This window comes from Scyliorhinus canicula, chromosome 1 (assembly GCF_902713615.1).
Source record: "Scyliorhinus canicula chromosome 1, sScyCan1.1, whole genome shotgun sequence".
Lineage (NCBI taxonomy): Eukaryota > Metazoa > Chordata > Chondrichthyes > Carcharhiniformes > Scyliorhinidae > Scyliorhinus > Scyliorhinus canicula.
In genome coordinates, this window is record NC_052146.1 from 138,935,089 (window position 1) to 138,950,778 (window position 15,690).

The following is a 15,690-nucleotide window of genomic DNA, read 5'->3' on the forward strand; positions in this document are numbered from 1 at the left end:
GACCGATACACAGTGGCAGTGGTGTGTACCAGCTGCAAGATTCACTGCAGCAACTCACCAAGACTCCTTTAACAACACCTCCCAAACCTCCAACCTCTGCCACCTAGAAGGACAAAGCAAGAAGATGCATGGGAATATCACCACCTGCAAGTTCCCCTCCAAATGAAGCAGTAAACTGACTTGGAACCTCGTTCCTTCACTGTCACTGGGTCAAAATCCTGGAATTCCCTCCCCAACAGCACTGTGGATGTTCCTCCAACACATGGACTGCAGCAGTTCAAGAAGGTGGTTCATCATCACCTTCTCGAGGGCAATTCAGAATGAGAAATAAAGCTAGAAATGCCCCATCCCACAAAGGAATAAAAAAATTCTCCTGTTTGGTGTTTTAGGTTGTTGGTGTTCATTAGGGCTAAGATTTTGGATGTTTCGGCAGTAGTTTCTTTGGTTAATACTTTTGTACGGTGTGTTTGCTGAGGACAAGAACTCTTTCACAGTCTTTGCTTGCTCTGAATTATTAAACATAAGGGCGCTGCTAAATTTGCCATTGAAGTTCCAAAGTCATGAGGCAGAGGAGGCGAAATGAATTCAATAAAGAGCAGCAGAGGCTGCAGGAAGAGGGCAGCAGAGGCATTGTCATCAGCAGCTGATTATCAAACCTGCAGCTCACAGGGGAGTTGTGTTTAAGGTGCTTGTGTTTTGATAGGGATGCTGCCACATGAATGTCCCACTTTGTTGCAACAAAATTTAAAACCTAACACCCAGTAATGTAGCTCGGTGACGTAGTGGCAATGCCAGTGAGCTAATAATCCAGAACCTCCGGCGATCCAGGTTTGAATCCCACCATGGCCGATGGTGAAATTTGAATTCAATTTGAAAAAAATCTGGGGCGCGATTCTCTGCCCCCCACGCCGGGTGGGAGAATAGTGGGGGGGCCTCCCGACATTTTTCACGCCCTCCCGCTATTCTCCCCCCCCCCCACGCCCGCCCCACGCGAGCGGCGATTCTCCGAGGCCGAGCGGCCGGGCCTTCACGCCCGTTTCAACACGGCAGCAAAGACACCTGCTCGCTGCCGTCGTGACACGGGCGCCAGATGCCCATTTGGGGCATCTGGGGGCCCGATTGGCACGGCAGTACCACGGCCGTGCCAAGGGGGGCATAGGCCCATGATCAGTGCCCACCGATCGCGGGCCATGCGTCCGTAACGGACGCACTCTTTTCCCTCCGCCGTCCCGCAAGATCAAGCCGCCACGTCTTGCGGGGCAGCTGAGGGAAAAGACGGCAACTGCGCATGTGCGGGTTGGTGTTGTCCAACCTGCGCACGCGCAGCTGACGTCATCGGCCGCGTCAGCCGGCTTGACGTGCGGCCTTGACGATGGTCGGTGAGAATCGGGGAGAATCGGTCCCGGAAGTGGGCGTGAAGGCTGCCGTGGGTCACGGCCTGTCCCACGGCAGCCTTTATGATTCTCCGCATTTGCGGAGAATCTCGCCCCTGGAATTATAGATGGGATTCTCCTGAATCGGCGCGATGGCCCGACGCCAGTGTAAAAACAGCGCGAACCACTCTGGCTTCAGGCCGACCAGAAGTAACAGAAATCGCTGCACTTCCGGGGCTTGGCCGGCGCCGGCGGGGTTGGCACCGTGCCAGCCAGCGGCGAAGGGTCTGCGCGAGTTAGCACATGCGCAGAACTGCTGCCGTGGTTCTGCGCATGCGCAGACTGGCCGGCGTATTCTGGCACATGCGCAGGGGGGTGTCTCCTCCGCGCCGGCTATTGCGGAGCCCTACAGGGCCCGGCGCGGAAGGAAGAAGTGCCCCCACGGCACAGGCATGCCCACTGATCGTGGGCCCCGATTGCGGGCCAGGCTACTGTGGAGGATTCCCCCCGGGATCGGATCCCCCCACGCCCCCCCTGAGGACCACACCAGCCAACTTACCTGCCAGGGCCTGCCGTGTTGTACCATGCCGGCGGAACTGGCCAAAAATGGGCGGCCGCTTGGCCCATCGGGGCTCGGAGAATTGCCGGGGGGGGGGGGGGGAGCGCTGCCAATGGCCCCCGGCTGGCGTGGCGTGGCGTGATCCCCGCCCCCACCCGAAAACCGGCACCAGGGAATACATCAGCCGGCGTCGGAGCGGCGGTATGGGATTCACGCCGCCCCCTGGGGTTTCTCTGACCCGGCAGGGGGTCGGAGAATCCCGCCCCATAAGTCTAATGATGACCATTGAAACTATTGCCATAAAAATCCACCTGGTTCACTAATGTTCTTTAGGGAAGGAAATCTGCCATTCTTGACTGGCCTACATGTAACTGAGGAAGGTGAAATGGTCCATCAAGTCAAGTACGGTGCCCATATCCAATGAATATAAAAATCTATACTGCCCAAGGCAGTGAAGGTTACCATGGTTCCTAATTTTCAGGCTTGTGGCACCTTCTAAATTGCTGCTGGTGTGGCTTTTGCACACTGCCACAGGTTGCTAAATGTTAACAGGTCATGGCCAGAATTCTCCGACTATCCACTGGCACAGCTTAAGGTTGAAAAAACCTTGGGGATCAGCAGAAATTTGTAATCAGCAAGGTATTGAGAATATACTCTTCTGAACAATCCCTTTCCTGACCAGAGCACCAACCTCCTTCCATTTGTTTCAGTCTAGAAACCCATCATCAATAATGCTTTAATTTGAATACCCTCAAAAAGTGCACCTTCATCAAGGTTTCTGTTGCAGTACAAGACAAACAGCGACATCAAAACAAAATTATTTCTGACAGAATCTATTCTGGACATGACAACTATATGGCTATGTATTTCCAAATTTCCCTATTGCGAAACCTGAGAGCCTGTCTTTATGTACTTTTACACATACTATCCTCATGCTCTACCTTTGTCATTTCTCCCCAGCTACAATTGTGAGATGGAAGGCTTCTGAATGTTTCCTGAGGGCACTTGAGTTGGCCATAGTGGGCAACTTTGAGGAGCCCTGGCTATTGATAACGCAAGCTGCAGACTGCTGTAGCTCAGGTTTGGCCAAGCTAGCACCAAGAAGGACATTGGTTGAAAGGAAGATGGGTAATCTTGAGATGCCAATCTCATGCAGCCAATAGCACCCTCATGGGGCTGCTTCCCTGGGCTCCCAGTGCTCTGCATAAGTGCGGAGTACAGGTCTACTGGAAGGCTTTGAAAACTGACTGCAGCCTCCTTCAGGTGTTGTAAGCCAGAGGAGATGCTGTACCTCAAAGCCACAATGGCAGCAGACAAATCTTCCATCGAAGCTGTCACCAGAGGCTCCAGTGCTGTGGCTCTCCTTGCAGTGCTTCTAAAGCAGGACACTTGTTCCATCTTTGACTGCTTGGTCTTAATGCTCACAAGTTGCATCTGGACTTCACCAAGCTCTTCAATGCTCTACAGATTAACATGCAGGCAGCCCAGTGCTATTGCAATCTTGATGTTATAATCTTCATTCAACAAGCTACTTCCTTGGCTGTCCAATCTTCCTGTCCTTACTCCTCTTCATCCAAACTGCTCAGAACCCTCTCTGATTTCCTAATTCAGAATCTTTGATCTGGTGCCTGCAAGTGTAGGATGGGCATCAGCTTCTATTGTGTAGCACTTCCCTCATCACTTTCAATGTCGACATCTTCTGCTGCTTCCTGATGGTGTGGTGGAGCTGCTGGAGCTGAAATGAGTAAAAAGCCACATGAATTATTGTTTAATGACGTGAATAAGCAGAGACAAATTGGTTGGTGTAACGACCTCCAATTAGCATTATTGGTTGGCCAATTGGAGATAGCTCATTGAGGGGGCCCATATAAGCACCTGTGTAGGCTTTGTGAGCAGTCTTAAGTTGACTGGAATGCTAGCAGCACTGTTCGGAGCTGCTCTTGTATCTAGTTATTGGCAATAAATATTGGTGTGGTGACAGGACTCCTGCCTCCTGTGAATTACTACAGTTGGCTTCTGAAATTGGCAGCAATTTTTCATGCATCGTGTGAATGAATTGCATTTAATTAAGCAGGCAATGAGAGAACCATGGAGCCTCACCAGACACCATCATGATGACATGCTCCCTGCCCATAATTGGCTATCATTCATTCTTCAAATGGGACAGGACACAGGTGGATAATGGTCCTCCTCCTGCAGCTGTCTGCTCCCTGTAACTATGTGGAAAGTTGGCTTGTAACAGAGCACAAAAGTGTGTAAACATGAAAGTAGCAAGGCGTTTTGATGATGTGTTTGCCACAGTGCTGCTGGTTTGTGAAAGATGGCAGAAGTGTGAAGAGTTGAAGGAAGTAATATTAAGGAGAATAAACAGTGCTGAATACTATGATAGGAACAGAAAGAGGTGGAATGAAGTGGACAGTGTACTGAAAGAGCAGCCAAAGTACCCCTTTATCTTTAAGATTTACATGCTATTTCGAAATGGCGCCAGCAACAAGTAAAAATATCACTCCACTTTAAGCAGCTGCCAATGATGACTGTCTGCAACATAGGCAACCTAGATAGTAATGAGGGGTTCTAGACTGGACCACCTTTGTGGGGATGGGATCTGATGCTACTTGAGAGCGCTGCCCCTTTTACACACAGAAATGCACTAACACTAAATCCACACAAAACCTTGGTGAAATGTAGGGTCGCTGTGTGGTACAAGTGGACTCCCAATGTTTGTGGAGCCATTTGCTCTGAAACATCTTTGGATTGTAGATGTCACACAGTCCCAGAGGACTATAGGCTGCTCTCCCCTGTGAGAGCTGACAGCTGATGCTTTAACCTGAAGGTCACCACACCTCAGGCAAAGGGAAAGGCTGAGAAGGAGTGGCCTTCATGAATAACCTCACCCGGTGCGGGAATTGAACCTGAGCTGATGGCATTGCCCGGCATCCTGAATCAACAGTCCAACCAACTGAGCTAACCAAAAGAAACGTAGATAGTTAGATTAATAAACACAGACTCATACACAATTTATAGATGACACAAGCCTGGCACGTGACAGTATAACAAGTTCTGCTATATATTTGTTCATATATTTATAAAACAGTGAAACAAAACCACACAAGACTTTTGTGAATCTGAATTATGGTCAGGAGGTTTTTACTTTAGTATGGGCAGAAAATATTCATATTTGCTCATGTGAAAATGTCTGTGTCATGCTGCAAATGCATAGACCAAGCTGATGCTTTCTTTGTCACTGCAGGGAAACAAGTGCGCTGTGATCAGCTGTGTTGGAAGTGACTGCTACAAAAACCAGGATCAGGGTGACATGTACTGCCCTATCGGCATGGACTACTGCAAGGTTAGCTCTATCTAACAGGTTTTCTGATGTTGGAGTTTACAATATCGGATGTGGCTGCTGGGCGTGATCCAGACATATGTATTTAAATGAGCTGCAGGGCCCGGGAACCCATCGAGGACTGGAATGGGTGCTGTTTGGTACTGGTTCACACAAACATGGAGCAGGCCTAACGGCACCTGGGGGGGGGGGGGAGGTTCCAAGGTCATTGCAGACCCGCTGGGTCGGGTACAGGGCAGGGTGACCCCCTGGCTCTCCACCTGGCATCCAGCTACCTTGGCAATGGCACTCAGACACTTTGGCACTACCACCCTGACAGTGCCAAGGTGCCCAGGCGGCACTGTCATGCCTGCAATGACACTACCAGGGTTCCCAGGTGCCAGGGTGGCACTGCCAAGGGCCTGAGGGGGGAGGTGAAGAACGGGTATGAAAGGGGGGAGGTGAAGAACAGGTATGAAGGGGCCTCATAGAGGTTGGGAGGGGATTAAGGGTGGAGATCTTGAAAGGGGTGGTGGGCAAACGGCGGGGTGGGCCCTCAACAACATCATAGCCGGATGTCCTCACTTAGGGGTGCGTGGGGCAATGCCCATCAGTGTGGGTGGTGACAGTGCCTGTGGGTGAGCGGGGGGGGGGGGGGGGGGGGGGGGGGAGTTGTGGTGGACCCTCAAGCTCACTTCGAGATCAGGGCATCTTTTTAAAATGGTGGCCCATTTGCTGAGGAGCTGATCTCAGCTCCCCAGTGTGAGAGAATTTCCTTGACCAGGGAGAAACTCTACAAGCCTAAAAATATGACTAAAGGCACGATTTAACGGAAATTTAACTGAATCCCATTTCGGGCGCGTTTAGCCGTGTGTTTCTTGGCACTGGCAACACCGAGAACGACCCCACTTTTAAACAGGACTCTGACTCTGCTTCACTCCTGGGCCTTGATTTCGAACGCCTGGCCGAGGTTGCACTTTGGCCCAATTCCTGCACTAACGAGCGCCGTTCGCCAGTCCAGGAAGAGAGTGAGGCAACATTTTTAAATGGTGCCCCGATCTCCGGACCCCTCCAATGTGCCAATGAGGGAGTCCACGAGCCCCCGCACCCCACCTCATAATGGCAGGCACCCAATGGGCGAAACGTTTTCACTCAGAGTCTTTGGAACTCTCTTCCTGAAAAGGTTTGGGGAAGTGGAGTCTTTGAATAGTTTTAAGGCAGAGTTGGCTGCAGTTTTGGTAAGCAAAAAGGTGATAGGTTATCGGGAGTAGGTGGGCTATCGATTTGAGGTTACTATCAGAGCAGCGTGATCCTATTGAATGGCAGAACAGGCTCGAGGGACTGAATGGCCTACTCCTGCCCTTTGTTCATATGTTTCTGAGTCTATATCGCCCTAAAACCTTTACTTTTATAAATGTAGAGTACCCAATTCTTTTTTTTTCAATTAAGGGGCTATTTAGCATGGCCAATTCACCTACCATGCACATCTTTGGATTGTGAGAGTGAGACCCACGCAGACACAGGGGGATTGTGCAAACTCCACATGGAAAGTGACACGGGGCTGGGATCGAACCCATGTCGTTGGCGCCGTGAGGCAGCATTGCTGACCACTGTGCCACCCTAGATACCTCCCTAATACCTGAATAAGTTATGGTGTGTTTCTCTTGGCAAGGTTATTGATGCAACAGTAATGCCTTATGTCGTACAGCACTTTAATGCATGAAATAACATATTTCTTTGACCAGGTTTTAGTTTTGTGTTAACTTTGATTTTACAAAACTCCTGTGAAATGTCTTGAGGATTTTGTTTTATTGAATTAAAGGTGCTATGTAAATGCAAGTCGTTGTTGGTGTGGAGATGGCTAGTCCATCATCCAATTCTACTTTGCAAGTTGCAGCATTCGGAAGTTTTCATAAACTAACTTCCACATGATAACTGACAGGGAGTATGTAAATATTTCAACTTTGTATTCAAAGCATTAAATGAATATTCTGCCAGTTCGGGTAAAATGATTTAATCCTGATCTTTAATGGGTGCACACTATGGTGACATAACCTTTTCTTGCTTCTCTTTCTGTTTCTCAGCTGCAACAGAATACAGCGACTAGCACATGGACAAGTAGCTGCGACAACTCTTGCAACACTGTGTCGACTGGGTGCTCATCTAGCAGCAGTTCGTCAACATGTGTCCAGGAGTGCTGCACGGCCACCACGAGTTCCTGTCTGAAATTAGATGGAAACGATAATTTACTTGGATCTGCAAGTATGACAGAATCTATGAAGCTGATGGTTTATACAATTGCTGTGTTTATTTTGACTAATCACTTTGCACCCTTTAGTTTCTAAATGCAGGAGCCAAGAATTCACACCAGACTTTGAATGTTCAATTATGTCAATTTACATTCAGACATCAGCATACAACTGCATAAGCCTTTTTATGTCAGTATTCAAACTGAGGAGATGTTTCGAAAAGGAAAATATACACCCCTTAATGTAGCTGAAGCAATTGTTTTCTTCATCCCCAAATTGGGTTTCAGAATAGGAGATGGCTTCAGGGTTCTGTAATGTAGAAATAGCTCTCTCTCCTTCAACCCCTCTCCCCCACCCCCCCCTCCCAATCTCGCTCTCTCGCCATCATCTCTAATAAAATCAAGAATCTCAAGTACACAGATGACTGAGAACAGGCAGAAAAACATTTCCCTGTAGCTGAAGAGTCGAACGATTAAAAGTTCCATACGTACCTCACTGCTGTAGGCACCACAGATCTCCAATGGAATTTAAGCAGTAAAGTCACAAATTATTTTGGATGGATTTTGACCTTCAAGATTTGTATTGTCTTCTACAAAGTGCGTTGAAATAAAAACAACATACACATTCTAACACCATGGAAAAACTAAAGCCTTTTTCTCCAGCAGTTAAATCCGTCCTCGCAAAAGTTCATCTTTTGGGCTTCTCAATTTGCAATATAAAACAAATGAAAAAATGGCACTGTCTTCTGCCGATCCGAAATGCACATAATCAAACATTGGCCAAATTTAAGAGAGAAAGCAGTGTTTTTAACATTAAAATGCATATCAATAGTTTGAAATCTCAAATGTAAACTGCAGATGGTGTGACATGAAACACGTTCCCTTTTTTCTCAAATTTCCATCTCCACAGCTCTGCATTACAGAATGCTTGAAGAACTATACAGAAAAGGCTTATGTAGTGTATATTACAGGGTTCTAAATAGACATATATCACCATGTAAAATGATACACCTAGTTAAAAGGTCTGTTCAGTTCAGTGAGTTTGCAGTGTTGGAATCTTTGTAGGTTGTAAATAACAACAATTTTTTTGATTAATATGGCAGGGGGGAAAAAGTCTGATGGGTTTTGCACTTCATCATTAAAATATGGGAGATGGGGAAGGAACTATGAAAGTGCAGTGCATTGTCGTCTGGGGGCTCCAGCGTTGCTACCTAGGGGGAACCAGCATCCAGACTGTGGACAGGGTTTTCATGGCCCCACCCAAAACCCACAGCAGGTCCTGCTGGAAAATCCCAGCCTATATGTTATCTAATCTAGCATCGCTTTTATAATGCAAATAGGTCTTCCGAGGTAGAGCACTGGCTTTTAAAGCAGACCAAGACAGGCCAGCAGCACAGTTCAATTCCCGTACCAGCCTCCCCGAACAGGCGCCGGAATGTGGCGACTAGGGGCTTTTCACAGTAACTTCATTTGAAGCCTATTTGTGACAATAAGGGATTTTCATTTCATTTCATTCAGATATAATTCCATTCGGTTGATACCGACCATAAACAAGGTACTGGTGTCAGCACTAAAACCTAGACTGACACTCCAGTGCAGTGTTGGAGAGGGTGGTGCACTGTCACAGGTATTGTGCTTTAGATGTGATGTTAAATCAATGCCCTGCCTGCTCTCTCAGGTGGACATAGAAGATCCCATGACAATATTTTGAAGAAGAGCAATGCCATCCTCCTTGGTGTCTCAGTAACTATTTATCCCGCAATGAATATTACTAAAAGTAGATTATCTGGTAATTATCAATTTGGCTGTTGGTGGGAGATTGCTGTGTGCAAATTAGCTGCCGTAATTCCTACAATAGTCCCTGCACTTCAAAAGTTCTTAATTGGCTATACAACACTTTGGGACTTCCTGAAGTCACAAAGGGCGCTATATAAATGCAAGTTTTTTTTAATTTTTAGAACTTTCCAGTCATTAACGTACAAGTAAAACCCCTTCAATTGGCTTACAAGTTGTTTAAAAAAGGAGGTGGAGTTTGTCCTGTAAAACTCAAGATTATTAGTTTGCGAGCCCTGGCTAGTTCTTTATGTTATTTAGAAAGGCCACTCTAAATCAAGCTGTCGGAGAGAGGGGAATGTGATAAACCATTCCTGGTTTTTTTTCTCAACTGATTACAGAGAATGTAAGGCTAGAAGTGTCCAGGAATAATATTCAATGTTTGAACATATTAGTTGTGAATTCACTTCATACATGCCAGTGTAGTTTATCCACGTAGCTACTGCACAAAAGGAATAAGTAGCAGGAAGGCAAATTTTCCCTTCATGTGAAGAGGTAGAAATGTGAAGCTCAGGTTTTGCTGTGAAAATGTACAAGAGGTTATAAGATGGAACTAAGCCATTTGGTCCAATTATTGTCCATCAACATTTACCCTCCATTTGAGCAAGTGGTCCTAAACAGATTTCCCCATCCTGTTCCCCTTTGACACCTTGTCCAGCATCTACTATCCAGTCTCATCCTCAACGTTCATGTACTTTCCGCTTCATTGACTAATTGTGGAATTGAGATGTTATCATATGGTTATCTCGGCATTGGGAGCCCTCAGATTTTTATTTAGCCCTGTTTTCCACAAATACTTAAGGGGAAATATCTCTTCATAAATGCAATAAAGATTATGGCCAGAATTCTGTGTCCGTTCCCGCCGATGGGATTATCCAGCCCCCTGCAGTGAGCGGAGTTTTAGCTGAGTGCCAAGTGTTCTCCGTTCTCGCCGGCAGTGGTGACGTGGTGAACTCGATCGGATTCCACTCCAACACTATCCTCATTTCTGGGATGCTTGTCTCTGTTCTAACATTTCCCTAGATCCTAGCTAGAATAATTGGCCAGCGTTTTTGTTTGCTGCCTTTACTTAAATGCAGATACTTAAGTATCTGTCATTGCCTTCAACATTCAATCTGTGCAGACTCACTCCTGAACAGGCCCTTTTTAAAAAAAAAAACATCTGAGCAAAGTTGAATGTATTTCTGAACAGTTGTAGTTGCTGTCATATCTACTGCCAGCCCTGTCATTACAGAGCTTAGCGCGAATTCAAATTCTGGCAAGGTCTGGTCACCCTGCTTATATGTGAATATGCAGTTTAAACCCATGTCTTGTGATGTTTGCTTCAAGCATAAAATATTTGTTTGACTGGACTGTAATAAAATTAAAACAGAATTATATTTGTATAATGTTAGAATAATGTATGGAATATGAATAAAGAGTATAAGAAGGGCTATATTTCTCCTTTAATGAAAGTAAGAGAGAGCCTGCTTTTCTCCAGAAGCACTGATGTTGCATTCCCAATGTTTTCATGATTTTATGTGTGGCTGTTGATTGAGGAGAAATGCAGATATTCTCCTGTTATTGTTAAAGGCGGGAATATCACCACCCAAAGAGAATTAACTGAAAGCAACAGGAGGTTTTGCTATGAGCATTACAAGCATTCAACCATTTTACTGTATCCATTGTGAGAGGCTCATCACCAAATAAACATATTTGAAAATAGGAGTGCGTTCGGCTTGAAAAGTGCCTGGCCCATCCTTCTCCTCCGTGATGGTCTTCCTCACCAGGAGCTGGCCTACTTTATAACTCTGATCTTCCCAAGACTGTGGAGAACTCAATCCTGTGAGGTACCAGTAGTAGGGTCGATGCTGTGCCAGTGTATTCCATTTTAATGAGAACCAATGGATTACAATATCTAATTAAAATTTAATTTGACTTACCATTGATAGATTCAATAAATTGCCAGTGATTCTTGTGAGAACAACATTTGTGTTTGAGAATGAAACCCATTTGCATCCTAGCTTCCAATTTGAAAATTATTGACCCAATGAAATAATTATAAACCCCCTAGTTTATTCCGGATTTAATTACTAATTGCAATATAAAGGGGCTGGTTTAGCACAGGGCTAAACCGCTGGCTTTGAAAGCAGACCAAGGCAGGCTAGCAGCACGGGTTCAAATCCCATACCAGCCTCCCCGAACAGGCACCGGAATGTGGCAACTAGGGGCTTTTCACAGTAACTTCATTTGAAGCCTATGTGTGACAACAAGCGATTTTCACTTTCATTTTCATATATGGATTCAACCTAACCAAGTGTGGTTACAAGTATTTTTTTAATTTTTGATTAGTGAATCATTAGTTAATATTTTGAGGTATATGGCCAGAAACTAAATTACACAGTTTCATGTCTCCAGTAAATGCATTGGGTTCGTTTTCTGATGTCACTAACAGTAATCCCTAGCCTAAAGTTGATCAGTAGTACAAAGTTTCACATTATGTCGCTGCACGTGTCAGTGTATAACAGCACAACATAACTGGGAGATCATCAGGGAGAGAAGCTGATGGCATTTTGAATGCAGATAAATGTGATCATAGCACTTAACTATCCTTAATACTTCTTGGGGATGTCTTTATAAGTAACAACAGATAAAAGGCTCCTGCCATTTTTGAGTTTTGATGATAATACAGGAAGAGATTCACAATATCCATATGACATTAAAGTGGCTAATTCGCCTTTTCCATAGTCTGTTAAAGGATATTTTTAAATTAGTTTCTAATGAAATCACAGTTGAACATTGCTTTCCATACTGTGACTGCAATTGTTTAACTGTGCTATTGTTAGAACTCAGTTGTTCTTTTTGTTTCAGGTAATGACTATCAGATGTACGACTCTGTGTGGCATCTATGTATTATCAAATAAGCTTTAATAAAGTTATATGCAAAAACAAATGTTTAGTTTAACTGCATTGGATTTACAAAATGTATTTTTCAAAGATGCACAAATACATTTATTTTTGGGAAGGCATATATAATCATATTTCTTTCTGGTTTGTTGTGAATTTAGGGCAATTTGTTGCATATTATTTTAAATGCAGTCACACATTTTAAGTGCTTGATAAATTCTGCTGTCCTGTCTGTATTTTTTTTTTAATGTTTTTTTTATTGAGTTTTCATATTTTATATATGACAAATTACAAGTTATTAGAGAGAGAGAAAAAAAAAAGGAAAGCACAAAAATTTAACATGAATATTTACAGGTAAGCATCTTCATAACAACAACTGTGGCCGCCCCCCTTAGCCAGCATACATATTTTACATTCCCCAATATGGCCGAGGCACATGTTTATAGGCATTTATTTATAGTTTGGTTTTGGGCCTTGGCTTGCCATCAAACCCCCATACCGAGCCCGTAGCCCCCCCCCCCCTCCCTCCCCCCGGCTACCTTCCCCCGATTCCCGTCCATTTTCCCCTGGTTCTTGGCCACCCGACTATTCTTCCTCCTGTACGTTGGCCACAAACAGGTCCCGCAACAGTTGCATGAATGGCTCCCACGTTCTGTGGAAGCCGTCGTCCGACCCTCGGATGGCGAATTTGATTTTCTTCATTTGGAGAGATTCCGAGAGGTCGGACAGCCAGTCTGCAGCTCTGGGTGGTGCTGCTGACCGCCAGCCAAACAGGATTCTACGGCGGGCAATCAGGGAGGCAAAGGCAAGGGCGTCCGCCCTGTCTGTATTTTTGCCAACTTTGGAAATACTGTGCACGGTTACTGACAATAATAGGCCAGCTGGCTTAAGTAGGGTGCTCTTTCCAAGCCCTGGTGCAGACTTGATGGGCCGAATGGCCTCCTTCTGCTCTGTAAATTCTATGATTCTATTTATTGTACAGAAAACTGTTCAAAAATGACACACTGAATTTGATGGAATTTTTCCCACTTAAAAAAAATCCTGCTTCACTGAAACAAATTGAGTTGAGAATTGGATTCATTCTAATATGAAGTGACACTGCCAGTATGCTGATTATTTTAAAAAATCACACTTATTATATTGCTGGAAACACTGCCCAGAGCAAACACCATGAAAACATTCATCAGATCATTGCACATGTTAATCAGAACAGTTTGTCCTCCATTGTTGCCCATTTGTCTTCCTCTTTCCATTCATTACTACTAGAATGGTAATACATTAGAATTATCTCCATACGCCGATTATCACATTTCCATAAGCTTTATTGGCAGCTAACGTCCAACTGGATGTGTTGGCTCACTGCCAGACATAAATTGAGATGTAAAGCATTGGAATATTTGCAACCCCGGAATAGCAGATCGCAGCGTGATTTTGCGATCACTGACACAAAACCATGAAATTAAGTCTGACATGTCGAACAATTATGGCATAATTTTCAATATTCCAGGGTGAAGATCTTCCTCAGAACTAATTTTTGCACCTTTATCAAAAAAAAACAACAGAAAGAATACCTCTTACCCACATGAGTTTAATAGAGCTGAAAAACGATTAGTAAATCTCCATCATGAGAAAAATCACCACCAGGTTTTTTTTTTCAACTACCTTGATCTTGTAAAATTAAATTAGATAAATCTGCTGATTGCCATTATTACATTAATGATGGTTGTTATTGCTCCTTTTAGCAGCTCTTTACTGTCAACATACTGTGCACTCATTGCTGTGTCGAGTGAAATTAGTGATCAATACGTGAAAGTATATTCTAGAATAAGCTCCTTTATACAATATTGGGACTTGGAAATGCAATTAGCCTTCAACATGCTCTGGGATATGTGTACTTTATAGTTTAGTTGTGTTCATGGCTGAATTGGCAGAGACTGAGAGCAGACCAGTGAGAAAATGATACTCTGTTCATGATGCTGGAGATTTGACCATTTAGGAAAAACAGCATTCAGTGTTGACATCATGATTCGTACATTTAGTAAAGGCCAGTGTCTTCCTTAACACAGGTGTATTCGCAAACCCACAGGTACCAAATCCCCCTTATCTTCCCCCTACACTGATGTAAACAAGTTCTTATATGCTTAAAAGTAATTATCAAATTGTTTCCAATTATTTATTTATTTTTTCCAATTAAGGGGCAATTTAGCCTGGCCAATCCACTTAACCTGCACATCTTTGGGTTGTAGGGGTGAAACCCACGTAGACATGGGGAGAATGTGCAAACTCCACATGGATAGTGACCCAGGGCTGGGAATTTAAACCCAGGTTCTCAGTGCTATCCACTGAGCCACATGCCGCCCTACAGGCATCCAATATTAACATTCAGAATGATCCCTTTGAATGATTATGCTTAAAGTATGGTTAGAATTGAATCCTATCATTTGTAAAGTCACACACACATCAAAAATACAAGTTGGTCATGGAATAATTTAGAAAACAAAATAAAAGGACAATTTCCATTTTAAAAGCAAGCCAAGAGAATGAAAAAGTAAAAAACTCACAATTCATTAGATCATGCAGGCAAACAGGTGGAAACAACTGAGGAAAGCGGTAGCCGTTCAGCAGCCATTGGATTGTCAATGTGCATAACAGGTAATATTGCAAATTCCTCAGACACATTTGTCTCAGTCATGCCAGCCAGGTTGCATACGTCAACACACTGGAATGTTCCTCAAAGTATAGAATGATTCAGCACAGAAGAAGACTATCTGGTCCATCAGGTTGTGTCAACACTTTGAAAGAAAAATCCAACTAATTCTACTCTCCCGCTCTTTCTCCATGTCTGCAATTTATTTCCCATTCAGGTCTATTTCCAATTCCCTTTTGAAAGTTTCTGTTTAATCCGCTTCCACCACCCTTTCAGGAACTTCGGTTCATTTGCTGATCAACTTAAAGCTATGTCCTCAGGTAATGCATATTTTTCTGACACTGGAAACATGTCTCCTTATTTAATCGATCAAAATGCTTTAATAATTTTGAGGAGCCCTATTAAATCTCCCTTCAACCTTCCCTGTTGTAAGAAGCCCCAGCTTCTCCCCTCTATCCACATAACTGAAATCCTTCACCCTGGGTGCCAAAGTGATGTCCACCTTGTTTAGTATTTATTGACCTTAAGAGGCACACTTTTGTTGATTGAAATGTACTGACTAACAACTGTGTTTACGTGTTTCATGACTGCATGATGCGCATTAGCTTATGGATTATTAAACCTGGTCTTGTGTTTATGGGGAATTGTGCCAAATCTCTCCACTGAGGTTGTGATCTCTCCACTGCCAAACTAACATTCATGTATTTTATTGCAAGCAAAATGGTCAGTTGTGATTAGTCAGCTCCGTATGAAAGTTCTTTATGAGGATTCAAAAGCAGCAGGTCAATTAGAGTTTGCCAGAAACAATATAATCGCCTC

General features: G+C 44.3%; 1 protein-coding gene across 3 annotated transcripts in view; it reads left to right on the top strand.

Annotated features, from left to right (window-relative positions):
* LOC119967886 (spore germination protein 270-11-like) overlaps positions 1-12,270 on the top strand; it is an 86,656-nt gene extending 74,386 nt beyond the window's left edge. For all 3 annotated transcript variants that reach the window (XM_038800988.1, XM_038800980.1, XM_038800992.1), the window contains exons 8-9: positions 5,183-5,281; positions 7,342-12,270. In XM_038800988.1, the coding sequence (XP_038656916.1) occupies positions 5,183-5,281; positions 7,342-7,602 (360 nt within the window). In that variant the 3' untranslated portion in view covers positions 7,603-12,270. The remainder of the gene's footprint in view (positions 1-5,182; positions 5,282-7,341) is intronic.
* The last annotated feature ends 3,420 nt before the right edge of the window (positions 12,271-15,690 follow it).